This window comes from Ornithorhynchus anatinus, chromosome 2 (assembly GCF_004115215.2).
Source record: "Ornithorhynchus anatinus isolate Pmale09 chromosome 2, mOrnAna1.pri.v4, whole genome shotgun sequence".
In the NCBI taxonomy this organism is placed as follows: domain Eukaryota; kingdom Metazoa; phylum Chordata; class Mammalia; order Monotremata; family Ornithorhynchidae; genus Ornithorhynchus; species Ornithorhynchus anatinus.
In genome coordinates, this window is record NC_041729.1 from 4,320,139 (window position 1) to 4,334,761 (window position 14,623).

At 50.5% G+C, this 14,623-nt stretch overlaps 1 protein-coding gene across 1 annotated transcript in view; it reads right to left on the reverse strand.

Annotated features, from left to right (window-relative positions):
• Positions 1–14,265, reverse strand: part of NOS1 (nitric oxide synthase 1) — a 109,875-nt gene extending 95,610 nt beyond the window's left edge. The window contains 1 exon segment of the mRNA XM_029057606.2: positions 14,035–14,265. Within this exon segment, the coding sequence (XP_028913439.1) occupies positions 14,035–14,141 (107 nt within the window). The 5' untranslated portion in view covers positions 14,142–14,265.
• Positions 14,266–14,623: the final 358 nt, after the last annotated feature.

Genomic DNA, 14,623 nt, shown 5'->3' on the forward strand with positions numbered 1-14,623 from the left:
CAGGGTCCCACGGCGAGCAGGTGGCAGAGCCGGGATTAGAACCCAGGATCTCTGACTACCAGGCCCGGGCTCTTTCCATTAGGCCGTGCTGCTTCTCAAGGGCAATCCTTTGCCTAAACACTGATATTTTTTACTGAAGTAGTAGGGATAGTATTTATTTATTCATTTCTTTTATTTACGGTATATTTTGTTGAGCGCTCACTGGGCGTCAAGCACAGTTCCGAATGCTAGCTAGATACAAGTTGATTAGGCCGGATGCAGTCGGTTAATTATCTTTACCGAGCGCTTACTGTGTGCGGAACACCGTGCTAAGCACTTGGGAGGGTACGATATAACAATAAACACATTCCTGCCCACAACAAGCTTATCCCTGTGTCACTTGGGGGCCACGTAATCTGAGCAGGTGGAAGCCCAGATATTAAATTCCCTTTCTGCAGTCGAGGCGACTGAGGCACAGAGAAGTCCCGTGACTTGCCCAAGGTCAAACGGCAGGAAAGTGGCCGAGTCTGGCTCAAAACCCAGCTCCTCTGGCTCCCGAGCCCGTACTTTACCCGCTAGGCCGTGCCCCTTCCCCCAGTAAGTACTTTAGAACACCGTACTAAGTGCGGGACAAGGACACCCGGGTGGATATTAGTAATAATCATAATAATGGTATTTGTTAAGCGCTTACTATGTGCTAAGCACTGTTCTAGGCGCCGGGGGAGATACAGGGTAGCCAGGCTGGCCCACGTGGGGCTCACACTTTTAATCCCGATTAGACCGTAAGCCCGTCAAAGGGCAGGGACTGTATCTGTTCCCGATTTGTCCATTCCAAGCGCTTAGTCCAGTGCTCTGCACATAGTACGCTCTCAATAAATACTACTGAATGAATGAATGAATAATCCCCATTTTCCAGATGAGGTCACTGAGGCAGAGAGAAGTGGAGGGTCTTGCCCCTGGTCACACGGCAGGCAAGCGGCGGAGGCGGGATCAGAACCCACGTCCTCTGACTCCCGAGCCCGGGCTCTTGCCACCGAGCCACCTTTACCCCTCCACGGGGTTCACAGTCTAAAAAAATGGAGAGGACAGAAGGGAATCGTCCCGAGACGCACAGGAGGGAAAAAACAAAACGAGAACAAAAAAGCGACCTAAAATGTCAAGGGGCAGCGGGCTTTGCCAAGCAGTAGCATGGCTCAGTGGAAAGGGCACGGGCTTTGGAGTCAGAGGTCATGGATTCGAATCCCGGCTCGGCCACTTGTCAGCCGGGTGACTTCGGGCAAGTCATTTAATTCTCGGTGCCTCGGTTCCCTCATCTGTAAAATGGGGATTAAGGCTGTGAGCCCCACGTGGGACCTCCTGATTCCCCTGTGTCTCCCCCAGCGCTTAGAACAGCGCTCGGCACCTAGTAAGCGCTTACCAGATACCAACATTAAGGAGCGAACGACTGGAAGGGCAACGGTCACCTGGCTTTTCCCGGTATTCTCCGCGGCCACCGCTGGAGACGGAATAATGGATCCACGTGGCGTTTCTGGTGGCCAAAGTGTTCCGCCAACACTAGTTGGCCAGAGGGGATGCCTATTAGCCCAGCCCCTTCCGCAGGCGGAGAAACTGAGGCCCACGGCAGTCAGATCATTCGTTCGGAGACGCGCGTGTCACGTCTACGCCCGCGGGGGCCGAAGAATAGCATCCGAGGAGGACCTCATCTGCTGCTAAATGGGCCCAAGCATCTGCTCGCCAGCCCGTGAGCCAGGAATTGATAACTGGCGATATTTATTGTGATTCAGCCCGATCCGTCCCGAGCCGGTATTTGGGCTCTTGGAGACGAGGCAGCCGGTCGGTGCTATTGTCCTCTAACGCCCGTCTGACAGCTGATGTCCGCGGAGGACGGTGGCCCTGAATTCTGATTCTCGTGGCAATAATAGGAATAATAACGATGGAATCCCTTAAGCGCTTACTACGGGCCAGGAGCCATTCTCGGCGCTAGGAAAAAAGGCTATTTGTTAAGCGCTTACCATGGGCCGGGAGAAGCAGTGTAGCTCAGTGGAAAGAGCACGGGCTTGGGAGTCAGAGGTCACGGGTTCGAATCCCGGCTCGGCCACGTGTCAGCCGGGTGACTGGGGGCAAGTCACTTCACTTCTCTGGGCCTCAGTTATCTCATCTATAAATTGGGATTAAGATTGTGAGCCTCATGTGGGACAACCTTATTACCCCGTGTCTACCCCAGCGCTTAGAACAGTGCTCTGCACACAGCAGGCGCTTAACAAATACCGACATTATTATTATTCTAAGATACCAGCTCATCAGGTTGGACCCAAGCTCTGTCCCAGCTGGGGCTCACAGTCTTACTCCCCATTTTCCAGATGAGGTAACCGAGGCACGGAGAAGTACAGCGACTTGCCTGAGGTCACACGGCGGACGGGTAGCGGAGCCGGGATTAGAACCCAGGTCCTTCGGACCCCCCCCGGGCCCGGGCCCTATCCTCTACGCCCCGCCGCTTCCACCCAGGCTGGGAAAATTCTGATTGATTTATTAACTGTCATCTCCCTTGAGCGCTTACTCTGTGCCGTCCCCTCTGCCGAGCCCTGGGTAGATCGTCCCCGTTGCCGAACCGTCCATTCCAAGCGCTTAGTACAGCGCTCTGCACACAGTAAGCGCTCGATAAATACGACTGAATGAATGGTGTAGGCACGATCATGCGGAACTTGGAGAACGGATGAGTCTTGTACTTTCCCAAGCGCTGGATTAAGCATTTGGGAGAGAACATTGGAGTTAACAGACCTGATCCCTCACCTCAAGGTAATTAAACTCTACTCTGGACGGAACACTGTACTAAACACTCGGGAGAGGACAAGACAGTTAAGAGACAGTCCCTGCCCTCAAGGACCTGCGGTCTACTCTGTGCGGCACATTGGACTAAGCACTCGGGAGAGGACAATAGATTTAACAGGCCCGCTCCCTGCCCCTCAAGGAGTTTACAGTCCACTCGGTGCACAGCACTGTGCTGAGCACTTGGGAGAGGACGATGGAGTTAGTATGTAGGTTCCCTCTCCTCACGGAGCTTACATTCTAGTGGGAGAGGCAGATATAATAATAATTATGGTATTTAAGAGCTTACTAGGTGCCAAGAGGCAGACATAATAATAATAATGATTATGGTGTTTGTTAAGCGTTACTATGTGTTAAGAGGCAGACGTAATAATAATAATAATGATAATTATGGTATTTGTGAAGCGCTTAGGGCCCGACAGGGTCCTAGTTCCAGTTCTTGTCCAATCCGGGATCCTTCTACTATTTATAATAATAATAATAATAACGGTATTGGTTAAGCGTTTACTACGTTCCAGGCACTGTACTGAGCGCCAGGGTGAATACAAGCAATACGGGGAGGGATCCAGTCCAACCATCCCCACCAGCCAGAGCCACTGGGGGGAGCGGGGATGGGGAGAGGGGAACCCGAGCCACCTGAGGGCAGAGAAGGAATCCGAGGAATAAAATGTCACAGAAACAGCGTGGCGGAGTCGATAGAGTTCGGGCCCGGGAGTCGGAAAGTCCTGGGTTCTAATGCCGGCTCGGCCACTTGTCGGCTGTGTGACCTCGGGAAGTCACTTCACTTCTCTGGGCTTCAGTTACCCCTCTGGAAAATGGGGATTGTGACTGTGGGCCCCACATGGGACAGGGACTGTGTCGAACCTGTTTTGCTTTTTTCCACCCCAGCGTTTAGTACAGTGCCTGGCACATAGCAAGTGCTTAATAAAATACCATCATTATTATCATGAACCCTGACAGTCACAAGATTTGAATCTCTTTCTTTTTCTTCTCGGACTCGATCCCTCCCCAACTCTCTCTTGCTCTCCTCTCCCAACTTCTCTCTCTCTCTCCATTCATTCGTTCATTCAATCTTATTTACTGAGCGCTTACTGTGTGCAGAGCACTGTACTAAGTGCTTAATACAACAATCAACAGACACATTCCCTGTCTACCATAGGCTTATGATCTAGAGGGGGAGGCAGGCATTAATATTCCTTCCTTTCATCCTCCGCCCCGCCCCCTTTTTTTGTTTCTTTTTGCTCTCTTCCTTTCTCTTCTCTTTTTTTCTTTCTTCCTTTCATCCTCCCCCCCGCCCCATTTTTTCCGTTTCTTTTTTCTCTCTTCCTTTCTCTTCTCTTTTTTTCTTTCTACCTTTCATCCTCCCCCCCGCCCCCTTTTTTCTGTTTCTTTTTTCTCTCTTCCTTTCTCTTTTCTCTTTCTTTTTTCTTTCTTCCTTTCATCCTCCCCCCGCCCCCTTTTTGCTGTTTCTTTTTTCTCTCTTCCTTTCTCTTCTCTTTTTTTCTTTCTTCCTTTCATCCTCCCCCCCAGCCCCCTTTTTTCTGTTTCTTCTTTCTCTCTTCCTTTCTCTTCTCTTCCTTTTTTCTTTCTTCCTTTCTCTTTTCTGTCTTCGTTCTCTCCCTCCCTCCCTTCCCATCTCTCTAAGTCCTCTCCCCCCACCCAATTATTTCTCCGTTCCATTCCACCAGTCCAGATTTGCTGCCTCAGAGCTGCATTTCGATAAGGTGGAATTTTCCTGGAATTTTCCTGTCTGATTTAGCCCTTCTGGGCAAATGACCAGATCTCTCCAGCTCCACCCGCTGTGGAATGGACAAGGCTTCCAGCAAACATGGCGTTCCCCCCGCCAGCCCCTGCCCGGCCTGGCCCTGAGAACCAGAATGGGCAAAAGTGTTTTTCATTCATTCAACTGAATTTATTGAGCGCTTACTGTGTACAGAGCACTCTACTAAGCGCTTGGAATGCACAATTTGGCAACAGATGGAGATGACCCCTGCCCAAAGACGGGCCCACGGCCTAAAAGGGGGAGACGGACAGCGAAACAAAGCAAGTGCTTGTCCGCTGCACGGCCCCAAATCCGACATTCCCCCCGACAATCCCCGCTGGGAAGAAATCAATCTTCCCCGTGGCTCCCAGCTCGAACCCAGAGCCCCGCTGAGACCACCGCTGGACTCGGGAAGGAGCATGTCGACCTTAGGATATTTTGAACAGCGTGGCCTTGTGGAAAGACTGTGAGCTCCCTGTGGGCAGGGAACGTATCTGTTTATTGTTGTATTGTACTCTCCCAAGCGCTTAGTAAAGTGCTCTGCACACATTAAGCGCTTAATAAATACGATTGAATGAATGAATGAAATTTCACAGGGAGTGAAATTAATTGTGGCGTTGGTTAAGCATTTACTGTGGGCCAGGCACTGTACTCAGCGCTGGGGTAGGCACAAGATAATCAGGTCCCGCATGGGACTCACAGTCTATGTAGGAGGGAGAACAGGTAATTGAGGGCCCATTTGGCAGAAGAGGGAACTGAGGCACAGGGAAGTGAAATGACTCGCCCAAGGCCGCACCGCTGGCAAGCGGCAGAGCCAGGATGAGAAGCCAGGTCCTGACTCCCTCACCCACGCTCTTTCCACTAGGCCACGCTGAGTCAAAGGGCCTGGGTTCTAATCTCAACTCTGCCAGTTGCCTGTCGCGGGACCCCGGCCAGGTCATTTAAACGTCTCCGTGCCTCCGTTTCCTCTCTGTAAAATGGGGATTCAACACCTGATCATTCATTCATTCAATCGATCGTATTTACGGAGCGCTTACTGTGTGCAGAACACTGGAACTAAGCGTTTGGAAAGTACAACTGGGCAACAGTTGGGGACAATCCCTACTCGACAACGGGTTCATAGTCTAGAAGGGGGGAGACAGACAACAAAACAAAACGAGTAGGGAGGCATCAATAGCATCGATATAAATAGAATTATAGACGTATATGCATCATTAAAAAGATAAATAATAATAATAATAATAATAATGTTGGTATTTGTTAAGCGCTCACTATGTGCAGAGCACTGTTCTAAGCGCTGGGGTAGACACAGGGCAATCAGGTCGTCCCACGTGGGGCTCACAGTCTTCATCCCCATTTTACAGATGAGGGAACTGAGGCACGGAGAAGTTAAGTGACTCGCCCACAGTCACACAGCCGACACGTGGCAGAGCTGGGATTCGAACTCATGAGCCCTGACTCCAAAGCCCGTGCTCTTTTCACTGAGCCACGCTGCTTCTCGATGTATTATTTATTTATCATAAATCATTTATTATTATCATTATAAATTATTTATTATATTCTACGTATTATAGAATAATAAATAGGTATATGTAGACACAAGTTGCTGTGGGGAGGGGAAGGGGGTAGAGCAGAGGGAGGGAATCGGGGCGCTGGGGAGGGGAGGAGGAGCGGAGGAAAAGGGGGGCTCGGTCCGGGAAGGCCTCCTCCTTGGACTGTGAGCCCCATGGGGGACAGGGAATGGGTCCAACCTGATTGACTCTGACCCCAGTGCTTAGAACAGTGCTTGACGCATAAGCCAGCGCCAATCAGATACCATAATGACGATAATGATAATAACGTCAGCCATAACCTTGTGGCCTGTTGGGATGTCCTCGGGACTGGAAGCCAGGAGTCCCCGGTCCTAGTCCCAGCTCCACCACTGGACTGCCCCGTTGCCCTGGGTGAGTCACAACCTCCTCTGGACCTCGGTTTCCTCAGCTGGAAAATGGGCACAAGCCCGCGAGCCCCGCGTAGGGAAGGCATCGCGTCCAGTCGGATAACAGGTTCTACCCGTATACTTGGAGAAGCAGCGTGGCTCAGTGGCAAGAGCCCGGGCTTGGGAGTCAGAGGTCAGGGGTTTGAATCCCGGCTCGGCCACTTGTCAGCTGTGGGACCGTGGGCAAGTCACTTCACTTCTCATCTGGAAAATGGGGATGAAGACTGTGAGCCTCACGTAGGACGACCTGATTACCCTGTATCTACCCTAGCGCTCAGAACAGTGCTCTGCACATAGTAAGCGCTTAACAAATACCAACATTATTATTATTATTCTCCGGGCCTCAGTCACCCCTTCTGTAAAATGGGGATTTAAACTGTGAGCCCAACATGGGACAGATGACCCTGTATCTTCCCCACTGCTTAGAACAGGGCTTGGCACATAGTAAGCACTTTATAAATACCATCATTATTATCATTAGATAATTATTATATTCAATAATTGCATTTATATTAAATACCAACATAAAATATATTAACCAATTCTATTTAATGCAATTATAATTCAATTAAATTATAAGTATTAAATAATTATAGAATAATGGTATTTGTTAAGCACTTACTATGTAATATGCATATTATTATTATACATAGCCCAACACTCTGCTTGTAAGAAGAGCTTAGTAAATGCCATCATCGTTATTATTATATTATCATCATGACGCCTCCTGTCCATTTCTATGCTATCCCTCGGACCTGAAATCGCCTAGCCCGTGTCAGGCTCCCATCTCCCATGAGCAGCCTCCCTGGGATGAAGCATCAGCGCAGGGAATTTGTCTGCTTATTGTGGCGTTGGACTCTCCCGAGCGCTCAGTACAGTGCTCACCACACAGTAAGCGCTCAATAAATATGATTGAATGAAAAAGCAGCGTGGCCTAGTGGGAAGAGCACGGGAGTCGGAAGACCCGGGTTCTCGTCCAGGCTCTGCCTGCTGCTTGCTGCGTGACCTCGGGCAAGTCACCTCACTTCTCTGGGCCTCAGTTCCCCGTTTTCCCTCCTACTTGGACTGCGAGCCTCATGCGGGACAGGGGGAGCAGTGAGGCCTAGTGGATAGAGCCCGGGCCTGGAAGTCAGAAGGACCTGGGTTCTAATCCCGACTCCGTCGCTTGTCTGTTTTGTGACCTTGGGCAAGTCGCTTCACTTCTCTGTGCCTCAGTAACCTCATCCGTAAAATGGGGAGGAAGACTGTGAGCCCCACGTGGGCCAATCCAATGACCCTGTATCTACCGCAGCGCTTAGAACAGTGCTTGACACATAGTAAGCGCTTAACAAATACCATCATCATCATCATTATTATTATTATTAGGGACCTTGCCCCCTTTCAGCTCCACAGCACTTATTCATTCATTCGATCGTATTAATTGAGCGCTTACTGTGTGCAGAGCACTGTATTAGGCGCTCGCAAGGTACAATTCAGCAACAAATATGTATATATTATGTTGCAAATGTTCTTTAACTCACGTATAAATCTGTAATTTTATTCATCTCTATTGCTGTCTCCCCCTAACACCTAGACTGAGATCATTGGGGGCAGGGATTGTCACCGTTTATTGTTGCGTAGCTCTTTCCCAAGCGCTCAGTACAGTGCTCTGCACACAGTAAGCGCTTAATAAATACGATTGAATGAGTGAATGAACTGAAATTGCATATACCCCAGTGTTTAGTTGGGGTAGACGCATAGTAAGCACCTAACAAATACCGTAAAAAAAAAAATAAAGGGGGGCAACGAGCAAGGTAGGCACGGTATGTTGGTTCCAGGGTCTGTCCGGCCCAGGATTCCATCTTGGAATGTTCATATACATCATTTATTTCTATTAATGTCTGTAAACTCGTCTGTGGTATTTTTGAGCGCTCCCTTCATGCCAGGCAGCTACACTAAGTGCTGGGGTAGATACAAGTTAATCACTTGGGCCACGTGGGGCTCAAGGTCTTAATCCCCATTATACAGAGGAGGTCACCGAGGCACAAGAAAAGCAAAGTGACTTGCCCACGGTCACACGGCAGACGGATCTGAACCCAAGTCCTCCCGACTCCCAGGGCCGGGCTGTGTCCCCTAGGCCACATCGCTTTAGGCTTCTTCTCCGTCCTAAATCCACCCGCGTCCCTGGAGAAGCAACTCCAGGGGTGGGGGAAGAAGGTTCCTGATTCGCAAGACCTCTGGAAAATGTCAGGGGCCTTCTGGGTAGGAGCTACGCTCGTAGTCCGGGAGTTTGGACTAATGTGGTAACCAATACCCTAATAACAATAATTAATAAATTCCTCTGAGGAAAATGAACATTTCCAATTCCCAGGCTCGAAACTTCCCAGTTCTGAGGGACCACCTGGCCAACTACAACCGCCACAGCAGGTCTCAGAGTGAGTGTGCATATCCACATTTTCGTACATGATAATAATGATAATTATGGTATTTGTTAAGCGCTTACTATGTGCCAAGCACTCTTTTAAGTGCTGGGGTAGATAAAAGGTAAATCATGAGAGAAGCAGCGTGGCTCAGTGGAAAGAGCACGGGCTTTGGAGTCAGAGGTCATGGGTTCGAATCCCGGCTCGGCCACTTGTCAGCTGTGTGACTTTGGGCAAGTCACTTAACTTCTCGGTGCCTCAGTTACCTCATCTGTAAAATGGGGATTAAGACTGTGAACCCCACGTGGGACAACTTGATTCCCCTGTGTCTACCCCAGCGCTTAGAACAGTGCTCGGCACATAGTAAGCGCTTAACAAATACCAACATTATTATTATTATTATGAGGCTCATACTCTTAATCCCCATTTTCCAGATGAGGGAACTGAGGCCCAGAGAAGTGAAGTGACTTGTCCAAGGTCCCACAGCAGGCGAGTGGCGGAGCTGGGATTAGAACCCACACCCTCTGCCACTCAAGCCCAGGCTCTTTCCATTGAGCCACACCGCTTCTCTACCCTTCTTTACTCTCTTTCGGTACTTCTTTACCGACCCACAATACTTATGTCCATCGATTTTTTCATTCAGTCTCATTTATTAAGCACCTATAGGGTGCAGAGCACTGTTCAAAGCGCTTGGGAAAGTACAGTACGACAATAAACGGTGATATTCCCTGCCCACAACAAGCTCACAGTCTAGGGGAGGGAGACGGACGACAGAACAAATAAATAAAACGTGGGACAACCCGATGACCCTGTATCTCCCCCAGCGCTTAGAACAGTGCTCTGCACACAGTAAGCGTTTAACCAATACCAACATTATTATTATTATTATTATTAAAGGAGCCAATCCAAGCGCAGACGTGGCCCAGAAGAAACGGGCATCTGGGCAGTAACTCGGATGTCACCAGCGTGGCTGAGTGGACAGAGCCTGGGCTTGGGGGGTCAGAGGTCATGGGTTCGAATCCTGGCTCTGTCACTTGTCAGCTGGGTGACTGTGGGAAAGTCACTTCACTTCTCTGTGCCTCAGTGACCTCATCTGGAAAATGGGGATGAAGACCGTGAGCCCCACGTGGGACAACCTGATTACCTTATATCTACCCAGCATCTGACACATAGTAAGCACTTAACAAATACCAAACTATTATTATTATTTATTATTATTATGACCCTGTATCCTCCCCAGTGCTTAGGATAGTGCTTGGCACAGAGTGTGCGATTGACCAATACCATCATTATTAATTATTACTATTATGACACAACAGGGGCTTATCCCTGAAAATTCCTGTGGCGCTTTGGCGACCCTCTCTCATCTCCCTTCGCCCGGGTGAAGGAGTTAATTCAGGGTACGGTTCTAAACCCTCATTTCTCATAATCAATCCCGACTTGAACCTCATTTTCCCAGTGGTCTTGGCCAAAGGCCCTGAAACCTCCTGGAGACTTGATTACAGATGGAGAGAATGCATGGGTTCTAATCCCAGCTCCACCGCTTGTCAGCTGTGTGACTTTGGGCAAGTCACTTGACTTCTCTGTGCCTCAGTTCGCTCATCTGTAAAATGGGGATTAAGACTGTGAGCCCCACGTGGGACAACCTGACTGCCTTGTATCTACCCCAGCGCTTAGAACAGTACTTGGCACATAGTAAGTACTTAGCAGTATCATCATTATTATCATTACTATTGCTATTATCCCGGCTCCGCCACTTGTCAGCTGGGTGACTTTGGGCAAGCCACTTCACTTCTTTTATGCCTCATTGACCTCATCTGGAAAATGGGGATTAAAGACTGGCAGCCCCATGTGGGACAACCTGATTACCCTGTAGCTCTCCCAGCGCTTAGAACAGTGCTTGGCACAAAGTAAGCGCTTAACAAACAACATATATATTTATATATATTATATTTATATATAATATATTATATATAATACATATTAACATATATATATTTAGAAAGAGACAGAGAGGAGGAGGAAGGGGGCCAGGAGGGGTGGAAACTGGGTTCCCCCCACCTCACATAGAGGTTCGGGGGGAAACTGAGTTTGATCCCAGAGTCAGCCTGGGTTCCTTCCTCCTCAGCTACATGGAAAGTCCCGCCTCCTTCCTTTCCCAGTTCCTCCCTCCTTCTCGCCACAGCGGGCGAATGTTGATTATTATTAATATTATTATTATTATGGTGTTTAAAGGCACACTATGAGTTAAGCACCGCTCTAAGCGCTGCAACCAGTTCCATATGGAAGGCAGATCACGCTCTTTCAGCGTGGAGAGACCAGGGGCCTGGGAGCTGGAGGACCGTGTGACCTTGGGCAAGTCACTTCCCTTCACTTCTCTGGGCCTCAGTGACCTCATCTGTAAAATGGGGATGGAGACTATGAACCCCACGGGAGACAGGGACTGCGCCTAACCCGACTGGCTTGTACCCACCCCAGCGCTTCGTACAGTGCCTGGCACCGAGTAGGCGCTTAACCAATACCAGAATTATTATTCTCTGAACTTCAGTGATCTCATCTGTGAAATGGAGATTAAGACGGTGAGCCCCACGTGGGATATAACCCGATTACCCGGTAGCAACCTCGCTTAGAACTTAGCGCTTAGAACAGTGCTTGGGACATAGGAAGCACTTGACAAATACCATCATTATGATATTACCCTGGCGCTTAGAACAGTGCTTGGGACAGAATAAGCGCTTAACAAATATCATTATTAATATTACTATTTCCATGTGCCTAGCACTGTTCGAAAGGCCGGGGTAAGTAAATCCCCGTCCCACACAGGGCTCGCAGTCTAAGGAGAGGTGACCGGTATTGAACCCCAGTTTGACAGGTGAGGGAATTGAAGTTCAGAGAAGTGCAGTGACTTCATTCGTTCGTTCATTCATTCAATCAATCGTATTTATAGAGCCCTTACTGTGTGCAGAGCACTGTGCTAAGCGCTTGGAAAGTGCAGTTCAGCAATAAAGAGAGACAATTCCTGCCCACCTGGGCTTACAGTCTATAGGGGAGGGGGAGACAGACACCAAAACAAGGCCAGCAATAGAAAGAAATCAAATTATTGCTCTATACCCAACAAACCAAGTAAAGGGGCATCATTGCCTGAGATCATCCGGCAGACAAGCGGTAACATCAGAACCCACGTCCTCCGACTCCCCAGCCCGCGCTCTATCCAGTCGGCCACGCTGCTTCTAGTAAGCGCTTAGCCAGGGCCAGGCTGATTATTTTCGGGAAGGATTTCTCCCGGATAACGCGACGGAGGGAGAAAATGGGCCTTCCACCCAAGAAGGACACGGCGGGGATCCCTGGAGATAATAATAATGATGATGATGATGATGATGATGATGGTATTTGTTAAGCACTACTTTGTGCCAGGCACTGTACTAAGCGCTGGAGGGGCGCTAAGCAAAAGGGGTTGGAGCCAATCCCTGCCCCAAGTGGGGCTCACCGGCTCCATCCCCATTTTCCAGAGGAGGATAATAATAATAATGGTATTTTTAAAGGGCTCATTCTGTGCTAAGCACTCTACTGAGCGCAAGGGCGGATCCAAGGTAAACAGGTTGTCCCATGTGGGGGCTCCAGCTCTTCACCCTCCATTTTCCAGATGAGGAGAATAATAATAATAATGATGATGATGGTATTTTTAAAGGCCTCACTCTGTGCTAAGCACTGTGCTAAGCGCCGGGGCAGATCCAAGGCGATCAGTCCGTCCCACGTGGGGCTCCCAGTCTTCACCCCCCATTTTCCAGATGAGAATAATAATAATGATGATAATAATGACGAGGGTATTTTTAAAGGGCTTATTATGTGCCAAGCACTGTATTACGCGCCAGGGCAGATCCAAGGTAATCGGGCTAACCCCGTGAAGGGCTCCCAGTCTTCACCTCCTCTTTTCCAGATGAGGAGACTAATGATAATAATAATAATAATAATGACAATAATGGCATTTTTAAAGCGCTCACTCCGTAGCCGGCCCTGTACTAAGCGCCGGGGTGGATCCAAGGTGATCAGGCTGCCCCACGTAGGGCTCCCGGTCTTCACCCCTCATTTTCCAGATGAGAATAATAATAAATAATAACAATGGCATATTTTAAAGCGACCTCTCCATAGCCGGCCCTGTACTAAGGGCCGGAGCGGATTCAAGGCGATCAGGCTTGTCCCACGTGGGGCTCCCGGTCTTCACCCCCTATTTTCCAGATGAGAATAACAATAATAATAATATCGATACTAATGGCCAATTTTAAAGCGCTCACTCCGTAGCCGGCCCTGTACTAAGCACCGGGGAGGATCCAAGGCGATCAGCCTGTCCCACGTAGGGCTACCGGTCTTCACCCCCCATTTTCCAGATGAGAATAACATTAATAATAATAACATCGACACTAATGGCCTATTTTAAAGCGCTCACTCCATAGCCGGCCCTGTACTAAGGACCAGAGGGGATTCAAGGTGATCAGGCTGCCCCACGTAGGGCTCCCGGTCTTCACCCCGCATTTTCCAGATGGGAATAATAATAAATAATAACAATGGCATATTTTAAAGCGACCTCTCCATAGCCGGCCCTGTACTAAGGGCCGGAGCGGATTCAAGGCGATCAGGCTTGTCCCACGTGGGGCTCCCGGTCTTCACCCCCTATTTTCCAGATGAGAATAACAATAATAATAATATCGATACTAATGGTCTATTTTAAAGCGCTCACTCCATAGCCGGCCCTGTACTAAGCACCGGGGCGGATCCAAAGCGATCAGGCTGTCCCACGTGGGGCTCCCGGTCTTCACCCCTCATTTTCCAGACGAGAATAATAATGATATCGATACTAATGGCCTATCTTAAAGCGCTCGCTCCATAGCCGGCCCCGTACTGAGCGCCGGGGCGGATCCCAGGCCTGTCCCACGTGGGGGGGTCCGGGCCTTGACCCCCCCCCCCCCCATTTTCGCGATGAGGAGGCTGACGTTAAAGCCTCAGACGGGGGCGTTTTGGAAGCGCTCCCTCCCGCACTGTTCTAAGCGCTGGGGATGGAGACGAGGGGATGGGGGAGGGGAGGGGGGTCCTACCTGTCCACCTGCAGCTGGGGGTCCCTCCCCCGACGGCCGTTGGGCCGGGCCGGGGGCTGGGTTTCCCCCCGGGCCTCTCGGCCGCAGGACGAGCCCAGGGAGCCCATGGGGGCCGGGGGACCCCCGACGCTCTTCGGGCTGCCGCCGGTGGTGTCCGGGTGGGCGGCGCTGCCCTCGGGCCCCCGGGGGACGAGGACGGCCGGGGTGTCCTCGCCCACCCCCTCCGAGGACGTCCGGCCGCGCTCCTACCTCGTGTCCGCCCGGGACCGGCCGTTAACGGCCAGGGTGATGTCCGCGGGTCCCCCGCCCCTCTCCCGCCTCGGGGACCCCGGGTCCCCCTCCCCAAATCGCGTCGGATGGGAGCCGGTGGACGCCCCGGGGGTCCTCTTCCATAATATCCCCGGCCGGCGTCGAAGGCGTAGGTGTCGGGCGCCTACTACGCTCCCGGCGGCGTCCCGGACCCGCTCATCCGCTCCCTGGGTGGGATGGGCCGGAGGGCCTCGAGGGGCGGCCACACGAGCGACCTCGCACTGTGGCTTCGACGGCTCCCCGGACTCCCTTTCCCTCCCAGAGCGGTTAGGGGGTCGTG